Here is a 27,557-nt window from a genome sequence, read left to right as displayed (position 1 = left end):
TTCATTTACCTCTTATTCTGAATCAAAAAGTCATTTATGTGCCAAGATAGAGAGGAATTGGGGAATTTCTAACCATAAGGGAAGGGCAATGATAGGGAAAGGAATAAGCATTTATTAATCACCAGTTATATGCCAGGCCTTATGCTTATTAAGCACTTTACAAATATTTGTGTTAGCAAACAAAATGGGCTCAGTTCAACCAAGTGCCCTTGAAGAATTTGGCCTTTGTTTCCTTGATTAGATTGGGAGTCCTTGGTGACCTCCTTGCCTCAGGGGAGGGCCTAGTTTACACATGGATTTGAGTGACATGTTTGGGACATCAGAGGCTTTTAGACCGTGGGTTTAAGTCGCCTCTTTGTGATGATTTTAGGTCACATGGGTGAGTGGCATGTGTAACTCACCCTTGACCCTGAAAAAGATATAAAACCAGGGGTTGGCTTTCTATTTTTCGGAGCTCTTACCCACAGTCATGGTGGCGCACATGACTCTGGGCCAGCCCTTGTTATGAGCTCCCGGGCTGAACTTAGATATTGGTAACTATGAATTGTATTTGGTCTGTCTGTCGATGTTTATAATTTGTTTGTATTTTTCTCTGAAGTTCAGGGTACTGGTTTTTTCCCCTGAACTAAGTGAATGGTATTTGTATGCTGGATTAAAGTGAGCTTGTCAACCCCTTAACGTTGCTTTCCTTAGTAAAGCAGATCAAAAGAACCTGGGCTTTTGCAGCGTGCTGGTAGCGTGCTTGTTGTTGGGCTTGTATTGGTCTTTCACCCCCACAACAGCTGCTAGCTGGATTGTTGAAACAATGTTATTTCATTTGATCCATAAGTCAGAAGGGGGTCTGGGACAAAGGACTATATCAGCCCCAAACACAAGGGTAAAATAAAATTATTTTGTTTGAGGCATCCTGTCTGCATTTTGTTAACTGGATAAAGAGGTTCATAACCTTCACCTATTACTAAAGAGCTGTCACCCTATCTTCATCAAGGAGAGGCTTTCTCATCATGACACTCTAGCAGCCAGTGACATGGCAGGCCAGTGACTCTGAAAAGATGAAGATCAGAAACTGGTGATATGGAACAATGGCAAGTAGCAACCACAATACCAGAGGAGCAACTTGTCCAGCTGTGAGAGGAGCTGAGTAGAGCAGAAAAATCAAAGAAGCAGGTGCAACACATGGTCCAGCAGTTGGATGACATCACCAGAAGACATGAGTGGTCCTCCTTGGGTACTCCAGCCACACATGTTCTGCATCTGGGCTTCCCTCATATGTGATCCCTATGCATGTCCAGTCTTTTTCTTGATGGTGGGTGCATTTCAGAGAGTGTGTTCCAGATTTATATAGGGACTGTTATACTGTCACTTTTCTTAGTTTACCATTTTATTAAATAATTTTACTTTGAATGACTGGTATACCTTAGATAACTAATAAAAGTAAAAAACCTATTGGTGGGGACTTATAACCTATGGTTTTCAGTGGCTGCATACCCATACCCCATAGCCAAGGGGAGGGGAAAGGGAGGCTTCTTTAACCATATTTGTTTATGGCATGTAAAATGACAGCCTTTTCTACGGGAGGGGATTTTAACTTTTTGAATTGGACTGAGGCTGCAGGCTTGCCTGGATTAAATTAATCACAGGCCTAACACTAATTAGCACAGTCTGACCTTTCCCAAACTGTTGGCCATCCTTCATAGCACTCCATGCTTTTGTTTGGAGTTTTGTCTGAGCAGTGGTCTTTGGATGGAACCCCAAGGTTCTCTTTGTATTTCTGCAATGTATTTTGTAGGTATAATCTTCGAAGTCTAAAGAAAAAATAACCCACTTCCCATGGTTTAAAGGTTGTTAGCTAATCAGAGCCAGGTTGTAGAATGCAGAACCAGTGGCTCAGAGTAATTACAGGAAGATAAATGCTGATAGATGTGACTGAGCTGGAATGAGTGTTCAAATCTCACCCAAGACTAGTTATCTGTCATTGGTTAACCAGCCCAGCTAACTTCAGAACCTAGATGGCCACAGGGGGATAACTTCATTTTTTGATCAAATTAACCCTTGAAGACTTTCTATTGAGGCGAGGCTAATTAAGTTAACACTTATTAAGTGCTTACTATGTTCCAGACAATATGCTATTCTCTAAAGGAAAGATAGTTCCTATGCCCAAAGAGCTATAAAACCATGCATACTCTCTGACCTAGCATCACTAGATGGATATCCCAAAAGAGATTTTAAAAAAGCAGAAAGGAATATGACCTTTATGTACCAAATATTCATAGTGGCTCTTTTAGTGGCGGCAAAGAATTAGAAATTGAGGGGATGCCCATCCATTGGGGAATGGCTGAACAAGTTATGGATGTGATTGTGGTGGAATTGTATTGTGCTAGAAGAAATGATGAGCAAGATGCTCTCAGAAAAGCCTGGAGAGACTTACATGAGCAAAGTGAAATGTACAAACTAACAGCAATATTGTGCCATGATCAGCTGTGAATGACTTAGCTACTCACAGCAATACACTGATCCAGGACAGCTCTGAAGGACTTAGGATGAAAAATGCTATCCATCCTCAGAGAAATAACTGATGCTGTCTGAATACAGATTGAAGCAAACTTTGTTTTACTTTATTTTTCTTGAGGGTTTTTTTGTTTTTGTCTATGTTTTCTTTCACAACATGACAATTATGGATACATTTTACATGATTATACATGTATAACCTATAACAAACTGCCTTCTCAATGGTGGTGGGGGGAAGGGAGGAAGGGATAGAATTTGGAACTCAAAGTTTTAAAGACGAATGTTAAAAATTGTTTTTACAAGTAACTGGGGAAAAATAAAATACTAAATTTTAAAAATAAAAAAGAACGATGGTTCCTGCCCTCAAGGAGTTTCTATTCTAATGGGGAAATATAACACAATGAAGGGAGCTAAAAGGGGGAGGGGAGAGAAGGCAGCCAGTTGAGGGCATGGTGGCCAAGTTCAGAGAATCAGAAGCAGAGCCAGGGGAATGAAGCATGGTTGTCCTGGGCTCATCCTCCAAATGGAGGCCCCTAAAGCAACTCACCAATGGGAGAAGGGAAAGGGGGAGTTACAGGGGCCAAGAAATGTTCCTGCGTGAAAGGGCCCCAGAGTAAGAAGGCAGATGAAGAGCTGGGTATAAAGTATGAAAGTACTTTGCAAACCAAAACTGCCGACTAGATGACAGTCATTGGGATGCCGATGAGGGTGACAAGCATCAATGAAGAAAAAAGATTGGTGACCCCGTCAGGGCTACATAAGAGAGAGTGGATCGAGAGCTGGCTTCAACTCCAGGAATACCTAGGTTCAAGTCCTAAGTCTGACCCATCCTGGCTATGTGACCCTAAGTAAGTCACATATCCTCTCAGGGCTCCGAGGCAACGAAGACAATAAGATGCAGATCAGGTGGGAATCTGCTTTGGCAGATGTAATCACATGCCTTTTATCAGTTCTCCATTCCAGGGAAATCAGAGGTCCAGGTCCTATCCACATATGTGCATACATACACACACACACACATACACACACACACATACACACACACACACGTACACATACACACACGTACACATACACATACAGTCTTACTAACATTTTAGCTATTAAATATTTAAATATACTTGTATGTGCACATATGCATATATAAGTACAAAGTAGATAAATAGATGATACGTAGTATACAAATCTATTTTTGTTATTGTTCAGTTGCTTCAGTTGTGTCTAACTCTTTGTGACCCCGTTTGGGGTTCTCTTGGCAAAGACACTGCAGTGGTTTGACATTTCCTTCTCAACCTTATTTGACAGCTGAGGAAACTGAGGCAAACAGGATATAGTGATTTGCCCAGGGTCACACAGCTAGTAAGACTCTGAGTCCAGATTTGAGCTCAGGAAGATGAGTCTTCCTAATTCCAGCCCCAGTGCTCCATCCACCATACCTCCTAGGTGCCCCATAAATCTATTATAAGATATTCTAAGATTTTATTCTTTTTCTGTTACTCCGGAAGATGATACTAGGAGAGGGGGTGATGATAATCCTGAACAATTGGGGAGGAAATAAACAGAATCCCAGCATCTCAGAGCTGAAAGGAACTTTGGAGGTCACCTAGTCCAACCCATGCCTGAACAAGGGCTCTGCCAGTCAGCCTATATTTGAAGACCTCCAATGAGAGCCCCTCCATTGAGTCCCCAGGCAGCCCCTCCTGCTTTGAGGCAGTTCTTCCTAACATCCAGCCTCAATGGGCCTCTGGGTCCCTCCATCCCCTCCTCTCTAGGGCTAAACAGAAAAAGCCTTAATTCCTCCTCCAAATGACAGGCCTTTAGAGCTTGCAGCTAGCTTGGGCCCCCTGAGTCTTGTCTTCTCCGAATGTAATTCAAAAAAACTTCACGGGTGAGAATTTTTAAAAATCATTTCTCACATCTAAGGGACTCTGAGTAATTGGTGTTGGCCCACTAATTCACTGCCTCTGCATGAAACGCTCCATCATTATAGGAGGAGGGATATGATCCACATCCTCAGCTGTTCCATGGACATCTCCAGCTGGATGTCCCGGAGGTTTCTCAAACTCGCTTCATCCAAAACAGGACTTGTTATCTCCACCCACTGCCAAATATCTCCTCTTCCTAACTTCCCTCTGTCAATCAATCAAGAAGCATTTATTAAGCAATGACCATGTGCCATACAAATAAAAAGAATGAAATAAGTCCTACTCTCAAAAAACTTTCACTTCTTGAGCAAGAACATATGTATGGTACCCTGTAGCTGCCCTTGACAAGAACAGGAAAATTAGAGGGCACCACTATCCTTCCTGACACCAGGTTTGCAACCCCAATGTCGTTCTGGACTCCTTGGCACTCTCACTCACCCCTCACATTCAATTAGTTGCCAGGTCTTGTCCATTTTACCCTCAAAGCATTTCGCACCTCTGTCCCCTTCCCTCCACTAATGCAGCCAACACCGTCATTCAGACCATCATCATCTCTCACCTGGTTATTTCAAAGCCTCCTAACTGGTCTCCCTGCCTTCAATCTCTCCTCTTTTCAGGCCATTTGCTATGTTGATATTCCTAAAGCATTCCTCTGACCACATCAGTTCCCTGACCAAGAAGCTCCAATGATTCTCTCCTACTCCTAGAATAAAATTCAAACTCCTCCATTTGGCTTTCAAAACTCTTCACAAGCTGGTCCCAACATACCTTCCCAGGCTTTCCTCCAGTCCATCCCTCCTCTCCATATACTGTCCAATCCAGCAAAAGTACCTTCTCTGTTCAAAGCATTGCATCTCCCATCTGCGTGACTTTGCATAGGCTGTGCCACGCCCCCACACCAACACAAATGCATTCCCTCTTCACTGCCACCTCACAGAATCTCTGACTTCCTTCAAAGCTCAATTCATGCACCACTTTGCATTATTGTTCAGTCATTTCAGTCATGACTGAATCTTCATAGCCCCATTTGGGGTTTTCTTGGCAGAGATACTGGAGTGGTTCGCCATTTCTTTCTCCAGCTCATTTTACAAATAAGGAAACTGAGACAAACAGGGTTAAGTGACTTACCCAGGGTCACACAGCTAAGTAAGTATCTGAGGTCAAATTTGAGCTCAGGTCCTCCTGACTCTGGGGCTGGCACTCTAACCACTGCACCACCTAGCTGCCCATGCCACCTCCTACAGGGAGTCTATAGCTATTTGCCCAGTTGCTACTGTTGCCTTCCCAGAAGTTACTTTGTAACTAACTTGTAGACATTTTGTATTTAATTTTCGGAGTATAAATTACCTCCTTTGAAGACAGGGATTGCTTGTAATTTTGTATGCCTAGCATATAGCATAGTTCCTGGCACATGTTAGTTGCTTAATAAATGCTGAACAAATGAATGAATAAACAGTTTTCCAAAGAAGAAATTCAAATGATCGACAACTGTACCAAAAATTCCATGAGTCACTAAAGGTAAGAGAAAAGAAGGTAGTAACAGCTCTGAGGTTCACCTCACACAGCAGATCTACAAACGATAAGAGAAAAACAGTCCATGTCGAAGGGGCTGTGGGAATGCAGCCACGCTAACATACTCCTGTGGAGCTGTGAATAGGCCAACTAACCTGGAAAACAATTTGAAATTGCGTGAGAAAAGTCACTAAACTGTTCATCATATCATTTGACTCATTAGTCCCACTACTGGGCGTAGACCCCCAAGGTGGGGTCAAAGGGAGAAAGGTCCCACTTGAATACAAAAATATTCACTTCAGCATTTTTTAAGGGTAAAGTCTTTTAAAATTGTATTTTATTATGTTTTCTAGTTAGCAAGCATTCTAGAACATTTTTTTTGTTTTGTTTTTTGGAGGGGAGAAGGGAAGGCAATTGGGGTTAAGTGACTTGCCCAAGGTCACACAGCTAGTAAGTATGTCAAGTGTCTGAGGCTGGATTTGAACTCAGGTCCTCCTGACTCCAGGGTCGGTGCTCTACTCACTGCGCCACCTAGCTGCCCCCACCATTGAACATTTTAAAAAGGAAAATATTCATACTCCAACAAAACAAGTTTCCACTTTGACTATGTCCAAAAACGTATGTCTCAATCTGAAACTTTAATCCATCACCTCTCTGGCAGGGGATAGTTAACATGCCTCACTCATAGTCCTCTGGAATTGTGGTTTATCTAAACTTTAGAGTTCTAAAGTCTTTCACAATTGTTTGTCTTTATGCTGTCGTCATTGTGTAACTTGTTTTCCTGGTTCTGCTCACTTCCAAACTATCCATTTCATCATTTCTTATGGAACAATAATATTTCATTGTTTTCATACGCCACAATTTGCTTAGCCATTGCCCAATAGGTACCCCCCTTTTTTGCTATTATGAAAAGAACAACTATAAATATATTTAATTTTTTTGTTGTTCATATGGGTCCTTCTCATCTCCTTCTTTTATCTCTTTGGTGTATAAGCCTAGGAGTGATATCACTGTTTATTAAGTCTTGGGGCATAGTTTCAAATTACTTTCTAGTAATTGGCTGAACCAATTCACAGGTCCACCAGTAGTGTATTAGTGTGCCTCTTTTCCCACAGCCCTTCTTCCCACATTTGTCATTTTCCTCTTTTGTCATCTTTGCCAATTTGATGGATATGAACCTCAAAGGTGCTTTAATTTGTATTTCTCCAATTATTAGTGATTTGCCGTGCTTTCTTATGATTATTGGTAGCGTAGTTTTTTTCCTTTGAAAACTGCCAGTTCATATCCTTTGACCATTCAATCCCAGTGGATGAATGGTTCTTAGTCTTTTGAATAAGACCAGTTCCTTACATATCTTGGAAATGAGATCTTGATCAGAAAAACTTCTAATTTTATCTGTATTTTTGGTTTATTTAAAAGCTGTCTTAATTTTATATAGTCAAAATTGTTTATTTTGTTGCCTCTAATCTTCTGTATCCCTTATTTGGTCATGATTTTTTTTTCTTACCTATAGATTGGAGAACTAATTTCTTCCTTGCTCCACTACTTTGCTTATTATGTCAACTTTTATGTCTAACTCATATATCCATTTGGAGCTTATCTGGATATGTGTTGTAAGATGTTGGTTTATATCTAATTTCTGCCAGATTGCTTTCCAATATTCCCAGAAGTTTTTGTCAGTGAGCATTGAAACATTTTCTAAGATAGTAAAAAGGTAGCAAGAAAGTTAGTGTATATCAATAGGGTACTGATTAAACAACTTATGGCCTAGAAATGTAATAGAATATAACTATATCATGAGAAACAGTGAATATGAGGAATTCAGAGAAACATGGGAAAACATACGAATTTTTGCAGATTACACTGGATAACAGAACCAGAATCCAAAATAGATCTTGGCAGTCTATAGCATAGGACTGAATCTAACAAGATGAAATGTAAGTGGAAAGAGCACCAGCCCCACAGTCAAGAGGACCTGAGTTCAAATCCAGTCTCAGACACTTAGTAGGTGTGTGACCTTGGCCAAGTCATTTAACCCTGATTGTCTCCTTTTTAAAAAAAGAAAGAAAGAAAAGAAAAGAAATCTAATAAAAACAAATGCAAATTCCTACAGCTTCTGTTAAAAAAAAAAGTAACTGCCCGAGGATAAGATGGGGAGGAATTATTAGGCAATAATTTTTCTGCAAATGATCTAAGGGTTCTTTTGGACCACAAATTCAATGTGATTCAAGAGCGGGGCCAAAGAAGCTAATGCCAACATGAACTATGTTAAGTTAGTGCCAGAGTTCCCAGTAATAAGGAGGTGACAGTCCCACTATATTCCGCTCTGATGAAACCAAATCCGAAACATTGTGTTTCATTCTGGGTGAAATACTTTAGGAAGACAATTCACAAGGTACTAGGGGTGTGCCTGCTTTAACAACTGGCTCCCAAAAAAGTGTACCCACAAACACACTTTTCAATTTTATCTGCATTATTAACACTTTCCCCATTACACAATTGGCTCACAACACACATAGCACTCCCTAGTGCCACCTGAACCAGATTAAAATTTCTTTGGAAATATTTAGCAAAATAAACAAAAGTATAATAAAACATAGATAACACCACACCTTAAAATGAAGTCATTGTGGCAGATCAGTGGCCCCCATTTGTTTTTGAGTTTGACAACACCGCTCTAGAAAATCAACAAAACAATACATGAAACCTTGATTTTTAGCATTTGCCGATTTCCAAGGTGTAAATACACACACACACACACACACTGAACAGTTGCCCCTAGCAAGTTGTTTTGAGCTGCCTCCAGCACACCTCTGAGTCCAACCATTTCAAACGAGGACAAGTTGAAGGAGTTTGGGATGATAATCTTAGAAATGAGATGGCTCAGCCTATGAGAAGGGGAAGGGGATAGAGAGGAGAAGAGAATGTGATAAAAATTGGAAATATTCAAAAGGAAGAAGTCTTGGATTTGCTTTTTGGCCTCAGAGAACAGAACCAGGAGCAATGGGTAGAAATTACAAACAGACAGAGTCAAGTTCAATGTTAGAAAAATACTTCCCAACAATGAAAGCCATCCCAGAATAGAGTGGGAAGCCCTGTCTGACTCCTGACAGGTCTCTTCCAAAAGTCTTCCAAAAAGTCTTCAAAAAAGAGATTGGATAACCGCTTTCCAGTGTGTCATAGAGGAATGTCATTTCTGGTATGGGTTGAACTAGATGACAGCCGAGCTTCCTTCCAGCTCTAAAATATTTGTAATATTTTTGTAATGAGGGCAAAGAGGTGAATTTTCCCAGCCCTATCTGAGGAACCCTAGGCCACTTGTGTGGGCCACCAGTATTGTAGCTCCATACTATAGAATTTAGTGCTTAGGAATGATGAAACAAACCTGAGTGGTTCTAAGGGGAGTGAAGGTGGGTGAGCATCAGTCTAGAAGCTGAGGCAGCTACTGGGTGGCCAGGAGGATGAAATGGAAACATTGAGAGAGGGGAGGGTTTAGGAGAAAGGATATTGAGTTCTGTTTGGAACATGTTAAGTTTGAGATATCTATGGGACATCATCCAGTTTGTGATATCTAGTAGGAAGTTGGTGATGTGGGATTGTAGCTCAGGAGGAAGATTAGGGCTGGCTGAGTAGATGTGAGTCATCTGCATAGAGATGATAGTAAACCCATGGGAGCTGATGAGATTGCTGACAGAGGTAATGTATATGTAGAGTGAAGATTAAAAAGCCCAAGACAGAGCCTTGGGGAACACCCACAGTGAAGGGGCAGGGCATGGATGAGAATGAGGATTTAGAGTTAGGAGAGATATTTCGGGGTGGGGGGGGAGGGGCAGGATCTGGAAGGGCTTCTTGGCATTGGTGCTGAGGCCATGAAGGATGAAGACATTTTAGGTCACAAAAGCAGCAGGAGCAAAGACTTTACTTTGGTTTTCTCATTGAATTATTGCCAGAGAAGGCAATTACAGGCCAGCTCTCATGGGGGTGGAGGGTGCTAAAGGACTTTATATTTGATGTTGGAGGTAATAGGAAGTCACTGTCACTTAACGAGGAAGAGAGAAGGGGACGAGACATGGTCAGATTTACAATTTAGGAAAATGGCTTGAGCAGCTGAGTCGAGGATAGATTGGATAGAGGAAAGACTTTGGGGCAAGGGAATCAATGAGGAGGCTATTGTGTCATGCAAGGAAGAAGTGATGAGAGTCTAAACTAGTGTGGTGGCCATGTGGATGGTGAGTAGGGGATATTGGTGACATATAGAGGTACATACACACACACACACACACACACACACACACACAAGCGAGAGAGAGAGAGAGAGAGAGAGAGAGAGAGAGAGAGAGAGAGAACATACTGAGTCTCCCAAAAATCTTAGTGTCATTTTAAGCTTAAAATAACACTAAGACTTTTGGTACACTCTATTTATACAATGTAAATGAAGGGAAATCTCAGAAGGAAGTTACTAGCCATACAGGAGGACCCAGAAAGGCCTCCTGAAGAATGTGAAGTTTGAGCTGTGTCTTCAGGGAAGCCAGGGAGGCCAGGGGGTAGAGGTGAGAGAAGAAAGTAGGAGGCAGTAATTGAAAGTGTGGGAGCTGCTGAAATCATATTCATCAGAGTGAAGACAGAAAGAGAAGAAAAAGTAAAGTCCCTGGTAAAAGAAAAAGAAAGTAAAAAGAAAAAGTAAAGAACCCTGGGAACATCTACGGTCATGACCAGGGTGATGAATCAGCAGAGGACACCAAGGAATGGTCAGACAGGAGAGAGCAGGCTCCTGACAGCCCAGAGATGGAAGATCTCCAGAAGGAGAGAGGTCAAGGGCGTCAAAAGCCACAGAGTAGTAAAGGAGGATGAGGACTGAGAAGAGGCTGTTAAATGTGGAAAGTAAGACATTGTCAGTAACTTTGGAAAGAGAGGTGGTGGTTCAGGTAGAAGGTTTGGGTGCCCGATTGTAGGTCTAGAAGCAAGTGGGAGGAAGCAGAGGGATCAAGTGTTGATGGATTTTTTCAAGGAATTTGGCTGAGAAAGGGAAGTGAGACATAGGACAATAGACAGGAGGCATTCTAGGATCTAATAGGGGGTTGGAGGCCTTCTGTTTTGTCTTGAGGATAGGGGTGGGTATGTTTGTAGGCAGCAGGAAAGGAACTAGGAGATGAGGAAAGACTGAAGATTAGGAGAAGGGGGAGAATGATGTGATTGTAAATGAATGTAGTTGGGTTGGCTTTGGTGAGGAGCAAGAGGAAGAAGAGGATGAGGACGAAGATAGAGGAGGAAGAGGATGGCAGAGGGTAAAGGAGAAGGATGGAGGAAGAGGAGGAAGAGGAAGAGGAGGAGGAGAAAGAGCAAAGGGAGGAGAAAGCAGTGGGTGGTCACCAGTGGTATGCCATGTTTAGGGGGCACAAAATGATTGGATCCAGCAAAGGGGAAAGAGAAGAATGGGTCAGACAGATAAAAAGAGGACCAGGAGAGGGCAGCATTGCCAAAGCCAGAGAAAGAGGGTCTCCAGAAGGACATAAAAGAATGAAAAGCCACAAGAGAGTGAAGGATGAGAACTGAAAAAAGAACATCTGATTTAGCAACCAGGAGATCACTGGTGACCTCTCAAAGAGATGTTTCTATGTGGTTGTCAGGAAGCTGGATGGCCAAGGGCAGGAAGTGATTATGAGGAATCCATACAGGACTATAAACCACTTTTTTTCTAATCTCACTTAGACTTCTGTCTTTTCACTTTACATCACCTTTATTGCTCAATGTATCTCTCTTCCTCTCCTATACACCAAGGCATCCTTGGTAGCAAAGGTTAAATGAACAAACAAAAAAGCTGTTCATCAAAACTAACCAACCCATGAACCCTTAGTTTACTCTTTCTCAGAACGGAACACTAGAGAAGACAGGTCAAGGGAAAGACTGGGAGGGGCTTGGGGGGTTATTTTTTAAGGCTAGGGTAGTGTGTTCACAGGTACTCAGAGAGAAATAGAAATTGAAGACCTGGTAAGGAGTGATTGACAAGGCAAGCACCTAGAGAGGAGAGGTCCTCAAGCTTTCTGTGTGTTACACTGACCCTGTCCCCACCCAGGTGCAGGCCCTCATCCCCTCACACCTGGACCACAGCAATAGCTGCAGGTGGGCCTGCCTGCCTCAGGTATCTCCCCACTCCCACCCTTCGTTCAACCACTAAAGTGATTTTCCTAAAGTTCAAGTCTGATCGCTTTCCTCTGCCCCATAAGTCAATCCTCAGTGGCCGAATAAATGCTAGGGGCTCCCTATAATCTCCAGAATCAAATAGAAAATCCTTTGTTAGGGATTCAGAGTCGTTGACAATCTAGCCCCTTCCTATCTTTCTAGTGGTCTTATCCCAGCCCACCCCCATGGGCTCTGCAATACAGAGACACTGGTCTCCCTCCTTGCTCTTCCTCCCACAAGACCCTCCAGCTCCAGACCACAGGCATTAGCTCAGGCTGTCCCCCATGCCTGGAGTGCTCACTCACTTTCTCATCCCCTCCTGCCTTCCCTGGCTTCCTTTAAGTCCCAGCTTCCCTTCTACAGGAAGCCTTTCCCAACCCCACTTAATTCTACTGCTCTCCTGCTGCTGGTGGTGGTGGTGGTGATGGGTGTGTGTGTGGGTGTGGGTGTGGCTGTGGGTGTGGGTGTGAAATGAGAGATACAGAGACAGAGAAAGGAGAGACAGACAGACATAGAGAGAGGAAACAGAGACAGAGAGAGGAAAGAAACAAAGACAGCGAAAGAAAGAAGAGAGACAGAGTCAGGGAGAGAGAAACAGAGAGACAGAGACAGATGGGGAAGGAGGGAGGGGGAGAGAGACAGACAGAGAGACACAGAGACAGAAAGACAGAGAGAGGAGAGACAGAGACAGGGAGGAAAGACAAAGAGACAGGGAGACAGAGACTCAGGGGGAGAGAGAGAAGAGAAGAGAAGAGAAGAGAAGAGAAGAGAAGAGAAGAGAAGAGAAGAGAAGAGAAGAGAAGAGAAGAGAAGAGAAGAGAAGAGAAGAGAAAGAACTGATGTTGCAGTAGATACCATGCTGGGGTGGGCTTGGAGTCAGGAAGTCCTGAGTTCAAATCTAGCCTCAGATACTTTCTGTGGGACCCTGGGCAAATCACTTAACCTCTGTTTGCTTCAGTTTCCTCATCTAAAATGGAGCTGATAACACCATCTACCTCCCAGTGTTGTTATGAGGATAAAATGAGATAATGATTGTAAAGCATTTACTTAGCACAGTGCCTGGCACATAGTGGACATTTAAATGCTTATTGAGTGCTTCAAGTGCCCCTTTGGCATTCTGGTAAAGCCTCTGGACCCCTTCTGAGAATAATGTGTTTAAATAATTGAAGGAAATGCTCAATTTCACTTAGAAGTCAACGAAAATCAAGATGTCATTTTTCTCACCCAGTTCCCAGACTCCTCTAAAATCCATCCGGGAACTCCAGGTTAAAAGTCCCAGTTCTGGAGGATCTTGGAAGCCACAGCCAGAAGAGTCAGACTGGGCGGGAAGAAGGGCACCTCCCCTGTCCTCTGAGCCTGGAGGAAGTACAAACACTTCTAAGGACCAGAAGTGTGGGAGAGCAGTCAATGATTGTCCTGCAGATTCTCACTAAAGTAGGAGGTGAGCGGGTCACGTTGGAGGCAGGAGGATGGAAGAAGGTACTAGAAGAGGGCCTGATAACGGAAGAGATTTGCTACAGCTTCTGAGGTGTTCAAAAAGCAGAGATAAAAAGACCTCCTGAGGCAGAACAGTAGAGTGATTTCATGTCCCGAAGATCCGGATTCAAATTCTGCCTTAGACACTTACTAGCTATGTAATCCTCTGTCCACCTCAGTTTTGTTTCTGTGAAATGAGCACAATTAACAGCACCTTAGCTCCCAAGGTTGTTGGGAAGACCAAATGATTTAACATGAACAGCACGGTGAAAACCTTGAAGCATTATATAAATGCTAGCTAATTTTTTTTAAATCCCTAACGCCTCTCATTGGCCATTGTCTGTAATACAGTTAGCCCTTCCACACTGCAGGGGTTAGGGGCACGGGCCCTCCCCACACCCTCCAACTCTCCACTCAGCGATCTGGAAAATCCAATGTAAAATTTTTTGGCCCTCCCTTCGAACCAGAGAAGAAGTCTGAATTATTATAGCGTTAAAAGACAAAACATGTTAATATTTTACAATACTTCTACATTTTTACATATATATTTATATATATTTTACATATATATTTACATACATCTATACAATACTACATACATTTTATGCATGTCTGAGTTTCTTAACTTTTTCAACGTCATCTGCTGGTCTTCATGTGTCATCAGCGGCTTCCGCAAAGCTCCCTAAAAATCCCCATTAATTTCTTATACTGACCAGCAATATATGGAAACCCAGACGGGGAAAGTCACGAAGAGATCTCTGTAGTTGCTTAGTAAATGCTTGTTAAATTTAATGGACACTACGAAAGTCATTTTACTTATCTACCACTAATGAGTAAGGATGTGTGTGTTTTGTTGAACTTAAACCTGGATGTTCTCTCAGGTTCCTCCTAGCACTAAAACCCTTCCATCCTTCTCTAAGAGTCTGAGCCAGACCCACTGGGGCAGGCTCTGGTCTGAACAGGGTGCCACTGTTTAAAGGAGGAAGGAACCCCGAATTTGGAATCTGAGGACGAGAAATCCTGGCCCTGATACTTAAGTTAACCCCCACCCCTACCCCTGTCCCTCCCATAAGGGTTCAGGTAGAATTCCGGATTCAGTCCTGGAAGGGGGTTAGGGGCTACCTCGTAAGAAAGGGGATCTGGTTTTCCTTGCACAATCTGAGTCATTGCCCCAACCCCAGAGTTTCAGGGAGCAGAAAATATCCTAAATAAAGCCAAGATGCGGTTCATGCTTAGGGTCTCCCCTAAAAGTAATCGATACGGTCAGCTTAGTAGAATCTTGGGCGTTTAGACATGGCAGGGATCTTGGAGGTCATATAATCAGTCCAATATCTTCATTTTTGCAGAGTAAAAACTGAGTACAGGTTTTCTTCTAGAAAAAGGTACAAAGCAGATAGCAGGTATAAGCGGTTTGTAGCTGCCTCTGCAAAATGGGGGGAAACAGCACTTTTTATTAAATGCAAGCATTTATAGAATGCTTTCAAGTTTGCTGTTATCAAATTTTGATTCTCGCATCAATCCTTGGAGAAAGAGAGATACACTGAAGCTTGGAAAGGCTAAGTAAATTGTCCCGGGTCACACTGCTGGGCGAAGGTCTGAAGGTGGATTCGAATTCACCCTTGTTCTGATTCTAAGGCCAAAGTTCTATACGCAGCGCCACCTAGAGGCGCTTCTGAGGAAATGTGAGGTCTCTGTAGGTAAAGGCCAGCGGACGCGTACCTGTGCGCAGGCTCAGAGGCTCGCTCCAGGACCATCCGACTGCGCAGGCCCCCTTTGCCACGCCCCCTTTCCCCGCCCTCACGCCGCTTCCCCCTCCTCCCCAAAACGGAAGCACAAGTCCTAGCTTGTTCTCCCTACCCTTCCCCGCTCCCCACCCCCGTACCGCCTTGGGGTGTCTCACAGCCGCAACCGCCGGAAACGGAAGTGGCGCCTCGATGGCCCCTGCGAGCCCTAGAGCTTTCTGTGGCTTGGACGACCGCGGAGAGACCGGAAGCGGAAGTTGTTCCACGGGAAGACGACGTCGCCTCGTAGCCTGGCTTTTTCGGTTTTAGCGGCGGCAGCGGCAGTAGCAACAGGGGCAGCAGCAGGTAAAGAGCCGGAGGAGGGAACTCTAGCCCCGGCCTTCCCCTCCCTGCGCCGCGAGTGTGTCCCCTTCGTGTGACTTGTCCGTGTGTGCGCGCGCATGTGCCCCAGGCAGTGTGGGTGTCACCATCAGTTTGAGGGTGACACGCACGGGAGTGTCAGCCCCCCCCATGGTCCCCAGTCAGTGTCAGGGCGCCCCCCCCTTGTGTCGGGGGGGGTCAGTGTGTTTCCCTCCCCCACGTGTGACCTGTCAGTGTCAGGACGCCCCCCCCCTCCTGTGTCTGGGGAGGGGGTCAGTGTGTTTCCCTCCCCCACGTGTGACCTGTCAGTGTCAGCCCCCCCCATGGTCCCCAGTCAGTGTCAGGGCGCCCCCCCCTCTTGTGTCGGGGGGGGGTCAGTGTGTTTCCCTCCCCCACGTGTAACCTGTCAGTGTCAGGACCCCCCCCTCCTGTGTCTGGGGAGGGGATCAGTGTGTTTCCCTACCCCACGTGTGACCTGTCAGTGTCAGGACCACCCCCCCCATCTTCCTCCTGCCTGTTTGGTATCTGGGTCCCGGCATTGGGGTCCCGTTAGTGTTGGGGTCCCCCAGGTGTGTCTCCCCCAGAGTGAGCCCCGCCTGTGTGCGGGTCTCTGTGCCCCCTTGGAGTGAGGGACCAGCCCCTGTATGGAGAGACCCTCCCACCCACCCCATGAGACCCGCTGGGTAAGTGCCCACCGCCTGGTCTTTGCTGTGTCCCCCAGACTCTCACCATGGGCAACACGAGCAGCGAGAGGGCCGGCATGGAGCGGCAGGGGGGCCACAAGACCCCCCGCAGGGACAGCACTGGGGGCGCCATCACCACCAAGGAGGGGGGCGAGAGGCCCAAGATCATGATGGACAGCCCGGAGGACGCGGACCTCTTCCACTCCGAGGAGATCAAGGTAGAGAGTGCGACGCCCTTGGGGACACGTCCCGGCTCTGCTGGGCTGGGACACGGCAGCCCTTCGCAGTCAGAGGAGGGCTGTGTAGTCACCCAGACGGGGGGAGGGGGGCCGGTGGCGGGCAGAGCCCTTCCTGTCACGGCAGCAGCTCCTGCTCCTTAAGATGGCAAAGCTGGCAGCTCCTGAGCCAGTGAGCCAGGCTGCCCTGCTCTCACAACTTCCCTTCCAAACAGCTCCTTTGTTGACTTAATTGTCTTAGTGAGAGGGCTCACTGTTTATCAACCTGGCAGCAGGCTTGCAAGGCTGTCTGTGGTGCCTCATTTCTACCTGAGAACCATTTTACTCTTGAAAGAAAGAAAAGAGAGTCACTGAGGTATCTTTTGTTCAAAGGAGAGAAAAGAACAGAATGAAGGCCAGACAAGGAAGACTTTGAGACTACCAGGTGGACTTTGTTCTCTACTTAAAAGCAAGCTGTATGTAATTGGTGCTCGACACTTCATGTCCAGTCCGTCCTTTTCTTATGTTCTTCCCTGTAGTTCAGATTAAAATACAACTTAAAGAACATTTTTTTTTTCCATAAAAGAAAAGCAAGAAAAATTAATTTGCTTCTTGGAGAGAGGCAAGGGTAAAGTAATCTTTCTCCGTGTAGTTTGGTTTTTTTTTTCCCATTTAGAGTTCCAAGCTCCTAGCTCTTCAAAGACTAGTCAAAGTGCCCCTCCATGCCCTCATTCAAAGTCATCCCTTGCCAATTCTGCTGTGGCATCTTCAAGGTGATGGTGACATTCTGTGGGTTTGGCGACAGATGCTGAACCCAGTGTCCTAAGAAACTAACAGCTCTTTTCGTACAGTGTAAGGGGGCTTGTGGGAAAGTGAGCCAGGGGAAGGGAGGCAATTTTAGTATTTAAGTATGTGTACTCTGTCGACATCCAGCTACCTCTGTACCCTTCGTGTGCTCTAAGTATTCATTAGACCCATTGGGAAGAGGTTGCATAGTGCTAATGGAAAGAACACTGGACCTGAAGGTGGAAGATGCCAGTTCTAGGCCCATTTACCAATGGGGTCGTGGGAGATCTGTGCCATTGAACTTGAACTTTGTCCTCTGTAAATTGTAGAAAACACCTGTACCACCTCTTACCTGTACCACCTTGGCCTTGTCTCTTTCTCAGGTATTGGGCTGGGTAACTGCTTTATTTCCACATTCCCTAGCTTAGAGTCTGCTTATCACAGTTTGAAATCTATTCCTTTTGAATCTGACATTTACATAGCACTTGAAGGTTTTCAGACTGCCCAGTGTCTCCTTGTGGTCTCACCATAACCCTGTGAGAGGTACAGCCAGGGGGTATTTCTCCATTTTGTATATTAGACCATTACCTGCCTGTGGTCACCCATCTAATAAAGCCTTTGGGGCATGGTTAGAACCTCGGCTTTTCTGGCTCTAAATCCCTGCCTGTATCCACCTGGCCTTTGGCACCTTGGAGTCGGTAAGTTCGTTCCCATTCCAGTGGAGGAAGGGAAAGATAAGCCATTTAAAAGCAACGTCTCAATATCCTAGCTATCCAGTACTAGAAGTAGGGGGAAAGAGACGTGGAAATGTTTTTGGTTTTGTTTTTTAAATAGAACAAAGTTCTGCCCATTTGGTAGTTATTCGGTCATTCCAGTCACATCTAACCCCATTTTGAGCTTTCATGGCAAAGTGGAGTGGTCTGCCATTTCCTTCACCAGCTCCTTTTACAGGCGAGGAAACTGAGGCACACAGGCTTAAGTGACTTGCCCAGGGTCACAAAGCAAGTAAGTGTCGGGGGCTGGATTGGAACTCAGGTCTTCCTGACTGCAGGCCTGGCACTCTATATACTGTGCCACCTAGCTGCCCATTTAGTAATATTGTACAAAACTCATTTAGCAATTATTCAATATAAAGGAGAAGTGTTTCTATTCTTTTTTTGAAAGGTCCTCCGTCTTAATTAGGAATCAAAGACCTCTATCAAATAACTGTTACCCAAGTTACCTCCTCATTTAGCGATGACTGATAGCTGATTTCTTTGGGAGTCTCTGAGGACATTCCCAGCCCAAAATCTCTGCTGTTTCAGACTTCTCTGGGCTGCTGCCAGTCCAGTGTAAGAGGTATAAAAGCAGTTGCTGGTTACTTGGTTATAATATTAAATGAATAGTCTGCAAAACAGTTGTCTTTTTTTTTAAGCCTCTTATCTACCCTTTGTAAACTCCAAAGTTTTCTGAACTTTTTTACCTGAAACTCCTTGGTGTATTGGATAATCAGTACTTTTTTATGACTTGATGGCTCTAGGACAGTAACTGATAAACTTGTGTCCCATAAGTCTCACTTAGGATAGTAAATAGGCAATAATTAAACCAGTCTTGGGATCGGTCTCTCTTTTCAGACTAATCAAGTGCTTTCCCTTAAGAAAACTAGAAAAATTCTCTTTGCTTAGTGTTATGGCTCTTAGTGGGAAACTTAGCAAGCTCTGAATCACTGCTTCTAGGCTCCGGAAAAGGAAGAGTTCCTTGCGTGGCAGCATGATCTAGAAGTGAACGACCGAGCTCCCACCCAAGCTCGCCCAACTGTGTTTCGCTGGACAGGGGGAGGAAAAGAGGTCTACTTATCTGGATCCTTCAATAACTGGACAAAACTACCCCTCACAAGAAGGTATTCTGGGCAGTTTTTATATTTGAATTCTATTGGAACTTGACTCCCTTGTCTTTTTGATGGAACTCTGTAAATGCCAGCTTTGGGTGAAGATACTGAACAGGAAAATAGCTTGTGTGGTAATTCAGAAGGTCACGCCCAGATTTCTGGGGTCTAGCCAACTCTCTTTAGGAATAATCTCTTTGTGTTTAGAGGAAGACTTCCTGTTCCCTAAACATTCGTAACATCTTCCACTCGGATGTAGGAGCATACATTCTTCAACTAGGGTGGCTCCTAGAAAAGTGAAAAAAGGCTTCTGGTAAATAATAGTCGTTGGCAGGGATCCAAGAAAGCCTTTCTGTGGCCTGGACTGACCCAGTGGATTCTGACTTCTGTTGTGTATAATAAAACATTCTCTAATGGGACCCACAGCCTCCATGATGGCAGGAGAGAAAAATAGTGGTTGACCCAGTCAGATTCATGACATAAGGGGTCCCACGGGGCCTTGAGAAAAGAGGATGGAAAAGGCCCGTTGGTGTGGGGCCCTTTTCCTAAACTGGTTTCTAGTATTCAAGCTGCTTCCTCTTCAAACCAAACTGGCCATGAGTCCCGCCCTGCCCCAGTCGTTCTGGCAATTCTGGCTCTCCAGCAGGAGCACAGTCATCCTGTGTGTGGCCCTCTTCAGCACCATGTGCTCTTGCTGCCTTTAAAGCAGATGCAGGAGAAGATAGATTCTGGAATCTGGCAGTGTCTGGCAATTCCCAAATGAAATACAAAAATTAAGGAATCTCATTCCTGGTGTTTGTGTGTTAGGAATGGCGTCCTATGCTTCACATCCTCTGCTGGGTCCTGCAGCTCCAATCTGTTTAAAAGATTGTACTGAATTGTCTTAAAAAGCCATCCCTGCTGCAGCCGAGATTTCTCTTTTGGATGGGGGTGCTCTTCATTTCTTTTGCAAGGATGGCTCAGGGAAGCCACTGAGAGTATTTTCGTTTTACAAGTGGGGGAGCTGCAAGGGACCACCCAACCAAAATCCTTTGCTTCCTTTGACATTACAGCCACAACAACTTTGTAGCAATCCTGGATTTGCCAGAAGGAGAACATCAGTACAAGTTCTTTGTGGATGGTCAGTGGACCTACGACGCCTCTGAGGTACGTTTTCCTTCTTCTCTAGATGGTATCACTCTAAGAAGCAGACACTTCCCTATAGGCCACTGCACACAAAGCCCCCAGTCCTCACGCCGCCTCGGCCATGGCTTCTTTCCTTGGCTGAGACGGGTGATGGCACCGATTGACACTGTAGATTAAGATAAGCCACCAGTTTAGCCAGTAAATGAGGGACACAAGCCAGTGATTCCATGTCCTCTAAAGCAGGAGGTCTTCCACACTGTGATTTCTACCTGTCTATCTCTTCCCAGCCAGTTGTGACCAGCCATCTTGGCACAATTAACAACGTCATTCAAGTGAAGAAAACTGACTTTGAAGTGTTTGACGCTTTAATGGTGGATTCCCAAAAGTGCTCTGATGTGTCCGGTAGGAACCCAATTCTTTTCTACACTGTATGGGGAGGTGGGAGCTCGAGGACAGGGTTGTGCAGCCAAGGTTTGTTCTGGAGCCTCAGCTCTGAATCTGGGCCCCAAGTGCAGGGAACATTGAACTCACAGGGAATGGATGTGGTCACTTACTGAAATTCACCCTGCTTTGATGGATCAGTATTTTGTTTGTGATCACAGGATTCAGAGTTGGAAAGGGTTTTGGGACCAGTCTCTGGGCCAGCCCTGTTTTGTACCAAGGAGGAGACTGAGGCCCAGGAAAGTGGAATGGCTTCCCTGGGGTCATGGGAGCATTAAGCTCAGAAACCAACATCGAAACCTGTTTCCTTTGACTCTCAAACCAGCGTCACTGCTGATTCACTGGCATTTCTGTTCTTTTATGAGCCTCCCCTGGAGACCAGCCCAACAGAAGCAGACACTGAGCACTGGTACTAGTGGTCAGTCTCAAGCCGGGGACAAGCTAATGATTATGATTCATCCAAAGCATAAGAGTTAAACACAGCACAAACTTACTCCTAGGGAGAAGAGTTGCCAGAAGAAGCTGGCTTAGTAAGTGATCCCCATCATTGGTTAAATGATGAGACGGACCCTCAGGATGGGGTCTCTAGGCTACTGCTGCTGCTGCCATCCGGGCTGGGTGACCAGGGTGGGTAACCTGGGCAACCGGCTGTGACGCTCCCTGTGCTGGATGTGTGTCGGGGGACTGGAGGATTCTGGTTTCCAGGCCGCTCACATAAGCTGGCCTTATTTGTGTTGTAAATTAGTAGTTTCAGAATCTCTGAGAGGGACAGGAGGAGGTGAAGCGTAACTTTCTTACCTAACCACAGATAGCACGGGCTCAGGGCCGGATGTGACTCTCGACTCCGCCTGGCTGCCTTGAACCACACCGGCCTTGTGTGTAGGAGTGGTTAGGAGGTCGTTTGCTCAGAAACTGCTTGTGTGTGGCCTTCTTTCGAAGACTGTCTTCATGGGTGGCAGATTACCTCGGAATACAAATAGAACCTATAGTTCAGGCTTGGAGGTGTGTTTGTAATTGAGTCTTTATACAAACTGTCCCTCCCCTCCTTGCAAGGGGGTTTTAACCAATGATGGGGTTCACTTACTGAGCCAGCTTCTTCTGGCAACTCTTCTCCCTAGGAGTAAGTTTGTGCTGTGTTTAACTCTTATGCTTCAGATGAATCATAATCATTAGGATCTGTCATCATGGACTCCTGTTATTTCCATTGAATTTGAAAATTGAAGTGGTCTCTGGTGAGAGAAAGCGTGGCTGATTAGTGTGATTTCAAACAGAACTTGAAAGCCTAAAAAATAGCAACTATCCAGGTAGGAAGGCGTTTATGATTGAAATAGAGATGGCTGCTTATTATTTCTGATCTAGGCAAACAGCATCCTACTTACTGTGGTTTCTGTAGAGCGGGCTCCCCTAAATCTGCCCCCTGTACTTACTAGGCAACATAATTTAAAAGTCCTTACCTCCAGTGAGATCTTCTCAATATTAATTGCCTTCTGGGAGAAAACTGTACCTTAACCTTTTGGGTTCTCATGGCTCTCTATTCTACTCGGTTTTCCGCATTGAATGCCTTTCTTAGCTTCTCCTTGCTGTGATTGTGGTTAGGTTATAGGAGTGTGAGCAAGCTCCTAAGGAAATGAACATCCTGGGAATTGGTGCTCTGCTAACACAGAGGAGGAGGGTTCCTCAGACTTTACTTTGAAACCAGCCTCACAGTTAAATAATCACCTTGGCAGAATTCCCATTCAGTCACGCATGACCTCTCAAGCTGAAGCTGGAAAGGTGGTGGTGACGAGGCCTTGGCACCATCCCCTGACAATTGAGGCACCTTTATGGCACCACCGAATCCTCAGGTAGATGTCACCCAGTCCAGCCCAGGCCATCTGCCAAGCTCTGGACTGCCAGCAGTCATCCGGATTATCCTAGAACAGCATTGAATACAAGAACAAAAAGAATATTTTCATAAAGTTGTCTATAGAAAAAAGTTTTAAAGGGCACTGACAGTTCTGGCCCCCTTGATGCCCCAGCTGGTGCCTCTGGCTTGGGCTTTCCTTCTTTGTTCTGACCGAATCTCAGCAGAGGGTTTGCTGGAGCTCACTGGAAGGAGCCTAGGTCATGATCCACACGGGTGGGGAAGGGCGGTGGCTGCCTGGCTCTCACTGGCAGGTTTGCACTCCATTTCTGTCTGTGCCCTCATGCCAGGGCCTCAGCGGCCACTTTTGAAACATGTGCCAGTCCCTTAACCAAAGTCTTAAGGGCTTTCTGGTGATTCTCTGGGAACCTTCATTCCCTTTAACTCTGTGGTGTAGAGAAAACAAAGGAAGACCCAAACCACCCAGTGTAATCAGTCAGATGAGCTTTTCTCATCAATATCAGCTACTTAAACCTCTTTTTAATCGCGTTCTTCTCAGCAGAGCTGTCCAGTTCGCCGCCAGGACCCTACCATCAGGAGCCCTATGCTTGTAAAGCAGAGGAACGTTTCAAAAGTCCGCCCATCCTTCCCCCACACCTGCTCCAGGTCATCCTGAATAAGGACACTGGCATCTCGGTGAGTACAGAAGCTTTGCTTCTTGCAGCTGCTCTGTGCCTAGGGTGGGGGTGGCGGGGGCGGCGGGGGCTCTCCATTCTCGGGCCTTTCTCTTTGGACTTGTGGGGTAAGCTGCTCCAGCAGCCAAGGGCCACTTAGCCGTCAGGTACAAGATATTTATTTCACTTTGTTGGTTTCCATTTTGCAGAATAATTCCTGTTATTCAACTAAACTCTCTTCTTGTATGATTAACTGTGTGGAAATGACCTGGCCTTTCTGTCCTTTGAATAAGTTGTGCTCCACAGTCCTGGAGCCAGAAGGTTATAGTGTCAGAAGACACATTGCCCTTACTCTTTCTACCACCATCACCAAGAAAAGCTGATCAGAGGGTTAAGGGGCCTTGCTTATTATTCGGGGCAACTTTTCAGTCTGTTGGGAAGAAGTGTTACTAGTTTAGTTATCCAGCTCAGCCCACCTTGTGAGATGTGACTATCCTGACACAACCAGAATTAGCTTGTGCACTTGGCACAGCGTCTTCCAGATTGGTTGTCAAGAACCCAGGGTTTTATTGACTTTCCCAGATTCCACGAGACCAAAGTTACCAAAACTGCCCTGATAGGAAAGAGCAGGTTGGTTTCTTTCACTTTGGACCTTGCCCTAAATTCTTCCCTGATAGCCTAAAAGTCTTTCACTCCAGGTAGAGGCCAACACTAGGAACTGCGTTTCCATAATGGAAAGTTGATGTTGGACACATAGCACGAGTGAGTCAAAAATTCAGTGCCTGCTCTAACACCCTCCTTGGCACATGTTCCTCCAGAGTGTTTGAGAGGGCAGAAGCCTAAAAGTTTAAAGCCAACCAGAGCCTGTTCTTCTGTATTCTACCCGCATGATGTCCGTGGCATAAAGTCACCCTGCTGTCCACATTCCCAGGCTGCTCTGCTGAATAAGAGACATTTAAGTCATTTAAGAGGCCCTTAAAGAAAAGGAGTTTCCAGCACCCCCACTCCTCTCTTCTCTCCTCTCTCTCTCTCCTCTCCTTCTGCTCTCTTCTCTCCCTCCCCCCCTCTCCTTCTCTCTCATGCACTCACTATCTCTCCTTTCCCCTCTCTTTCTCCCCCTCTCTCCCCTCTTTATTCTGCTCTCAGGGGCAGGGAGGAGAAAGCACACCTTTCCCACCCAGGGAGAGCTCGTGGGGTCTGACATGGCTTTCCTCTTTGCATTTCCACAGTGTGACCCAGCTTTACTACCGGAGCCCAACCACGTCATGCTGAACCACCTGTACGCCCTCTCCATCAAGGATGGCGTGATGGTGCTCAGCGCCACCCACCGCTACAAGAAGAAGTACGTCACCACCTTGCTGTACAAGCCAATATGAAGCCCCCAGCCAGCCACTGGTGCCGGGGAGGAGCAGAGATGATGGCGCGGCACGACCTGACCCATCTGCAGCTGATTCACGCCACAGGAGCTGCCCCACACGGTCTTCATTCCACACTCTTCTGAAACATTTTCCACCCACCCTGCTTGAAGATCTCCTTTTGGCAAAGCAGCTCCTGAGGAGCCAGGCCGGGCGCTCTGGCCACTGACTGACCATAAAACCTTTTATCATTTACCGCAGTGGGGAGAGCATAAAGGTAGGTGCCGAAGATTGGCCGGAGCCCAAAACACAAGGAAACCTGTGTGCCCTGTTGGAGACATGCACTCTAACAGGCACCAGGCACTCTCCCAAAAAATAAGAATAAGTTAAGCCCAGATCCCAGTTGTGGGCTGCTTTGTTATCTCAGGTAGCTGGGCCCAACAAAGGGGCTTTCCTTACTAGTGATTTTCCCGTCACTTTTCGTGGATGCAACAGCCAGTGTAGTGGCGATGTCTCTGCGTGGTAGGTCTGCCCCCTTTTGGCTGGCAGCAAGCTTGCACAGGGAACTCTGGCCCTGACCCTCACACACACCAAGCACATTTTAAAGCCAAAATCACTGCGGGGAGGGGACAGGTGAGGGGTGTATATAGTAGAGATGTACTGATGAAGGCTTGTAAAGGCATTTTCTCTTTTTAATCACCAACACTTGGGTGTGGATCATGTGAAAAGGGCCCCTCAGACCCATCCCAGCTGTGGCCAGGCTGCCCAGAGGACTGAGCAGTGCACCCATGGGTCACCGCTTGTTCCAGGTTCAGGCTGTTGCTTGGGGTTGTTTCTAATCATCCAGTCCGTCCTACGGTCACCGGTGTCCCTCAGAACCTGTGTAGCTGAGATCTCAGAACCGAACGATCATGGAAGGCCCCAGCAGGTGCCAGCCATTCAGCAAAGCTTCTATTTTTGAAGGGAATGTAGATTTTCCAGGGTGAGTGACCTCACAAGGAAATGCCAGCAGGACTCGGTGCTCCCACGGGCCCGGGTCCCCAAGCCCACCCTTGTTACCTCACTCAGTGCTCTCAAGCCTTCAGGCACTCATGCCTTTCGTATCTTGTGGAAACACTGAATCACTGTTACCTTGTCACACCTCCTGAACAGGTTTAAATAAAGCTTTTTGTAAAAAATGCTGTCGATGCACTTGAGTCCATGATTGGGGGGGTGCGGGGTGTTCTGAAGGCTCATGCCAGTCGTTAGATTGTTACCATTCGATCGGTGACCTGACCTCACATCACAGGTGCTCGGAGGGGGCAGGAACCTCACAGCTTTCGGGAGGATGAACACAGAGCAGTCGTGAGCTGGACAGTGTCTGTGGGAAGGCCTCTGAGGAGGAGGAGGCACCCCTTCCTCCCGAGGCAGGATGTTCTAGGAGCTGGCCCTCGCTGTGAGCTTAAAGCTGCCCTGGTGCTCTTAGCCCTTCCCCGGTGGCCAGACAGACCAACCCTGCCCATGACAGAAGAGCTTGAGGACCTAGCACGTTCCCACCTGAGTTCTCAGGCTAAACATCCGCAGAGTTCCTGCCACTGGACCTCTTGATGTGAACTCAAAGCCCTTTACCGTGCCGATTGCCCTCTTCTGGATGCACTGGAGCTCATCAACGCCCTTCCTAAACTGAAAACCAGTAATCATTTAATACTGTGTACCAGGCACTGCGCTAAGTGCTGAGGTGGCAAAAGGAGGCAAAGGACCGTCCATGCCCTCAAGGAGCTTACAGTCCAATGTGGGGGGAGAGAGGGGGAGAGCAATATGCAAATCTGTACAAAAGAAGCTGTTGGATACAGGATAAAAAGGAAAAAATTCCTGACAATGAGCCCAGGATTCCAGTTGTGGCCCAAGTAGAGCTGAGGACCACAGGATGGGCTCCTCTTTATCCTTGGAATCCAGGCCTCAGCGCAGCTGAGATCCCATCAGTCATGCAGAATGAGAGGACTCCTCGGGCCCTTCCTGCCCGACATCTGCCAGTTTTTTATCTGCTATGTTAACGTGGATTAAAACCCTCAGGTCTTTTTTTTTTTTTGGACAGTCTCCTAGCCGAGGCTCCCCCATCTTCTTACGTGTGGCATAGATTTTTTTTATGCCCTAGTGGGAGATTTACATTGAACAGATCTGGCCCATTGGTGCATCCCGGACCCTGTTCCTCCCTGGTTTCTCATTTGTCAATTGGATAAGTGTGCCACCTAGGCCTTTCTCTATGTCATTTTGTCAAATGCTTTGCTAAAATCTAAAAAACTATGATATTTCCCTGACATACTAGTTATAGTAACTGTCAGGGGGAAAGAAAAGGTTAAGCAAGAGTGATTTAATGACAATCGCCCTCTGGCTAGCACTGCTTCCTTTTCTAGAATTTTTCCAGAAAATGAAGTAATATTGGTAAAGTGTTTAGTCTAGTGCCTGGCACATAGTAGGTGCTTAATACTTCTTCCTTTCCTTCCCCTATAGAGTATATTCATTTTATTTTTTTTTAACTGGGACATTTGCCTTTTTCCAATTCTGTACTACCCTGTTTTCCATGATAGCTATTTTTAAAACTAAATTTGAATTATCTTGTTTTTAGAGCACCAGCATTTCTCCCAGAATTCCTTCCATTTTCTCTTCCCAGAGAGTGGTAACATGTAACAAATACTTTTTTTTGAGGCAGTTGGAATTAAGTGACTTGCCCAGAGTCATATAGCTATAAGTCTCTGAGGCTGGATTTGAACTCACATCCTCCTGATTCCAGGGCCAATGCTCCATCTACTGTACCACCTAGCTGCCCCTAACAAATACTATTTTCAAAGGGGAAACAAAAAGGAAAAGGAAAAAAATCAACAAAACAAC

At 45.7% G+C, this 27,557-nt stretch overlaps 1 protein-coding gene across 2 annotated transcripts; it reads left to right on the top strand.

The window, feature by feature from the left end:
- The first annotated feature begins 15,563 nt into the window (after positions 1-15,563).
- PRKAB1 (protein kinase AMP-activated non-catalytic subunit beta 1) lies at positions 15,564-25,867 on the top strand. 2 transcript variants are annotated; one of them, XM_036742387.1, is made up of 7 exons: positions 15,564-15,688; positions 16,425-16,604; positions 19,103-19,266; positions 20,304-20,397; positions 20,664-20,778; positions 23,223-23,356; positions 24,564-25,867. In XM_036742387.1, exons 2-7 carry the CDS (start codon positions 16,434-16,436, stop codon positions 24,708-24,710), a joined length of 825 nt encoding a protein of 274 aa, XP_036598282.1. In that variant the 5' UTR covers positions 15,564-15,688; positions 16,425-16,433; the 3' UTR covers positions 24,711-25,867. The 2 variants fall into 2 exon arrangements, with proteins under 2 accessions (XP_036598282.1, XP_036598281.1); XM_036742386.1 differs by having other exon boundaries at positions 15,596-15,688; positions 23,220-23,356.
- Positions 25,868-27,557: the final 1,690 nt, after the last annotated feature.

The sequence above is a fragment of the Trichosurus vulpecula genome, chromosome 1, assembly GCF_011100635.1.
Source record: "Trichosurus vulpecula isolate mTriVul1 chromosome 1, mTriVul1.pri, whole genome shotgun sequence".
Taxonomy (NCBI): domain Eukaryota; kingdom Metazoa; phylum Chordata; class Mammalia; order Diprotodontia; family Phalangeridae; genus Trichosurus; species Trichosurus vulpecula.
The sequence above is the reverse complement of the archived record's forward strand: the minus strand, read 5'-3'. Positions and strand labels throughout refer to the sequence as shown.

What these genes read in the sequence shown, in the direction of transcription:
- PRKAB1 (XM_036742386.1), top strand. Translation starts at nt 16,434, where the DNA reads ATGGGCAACACGAGCAGCGAGAGGGCCGGCATGGAGCGGCAGGGGGGC. An exon ending in GGACCTACGACGCCTCTGAG is followed by an intron (nt 20,398 to 20,663) that starts GTACGTTTTCCT and finishes ATCTCTTCCCAG; the next exon opens with CCAGTTGTGACCAGCCATCT. An exon ending in AAAGTGCTCTGATGTGTCCG is followed by an intron (nt 20,779 to 23,219) that starts GTAGGAACCCAA and finishes CGTTCTTCTCAG; the next exon opens with CAGAGCTGTCCAGTTCGCCG.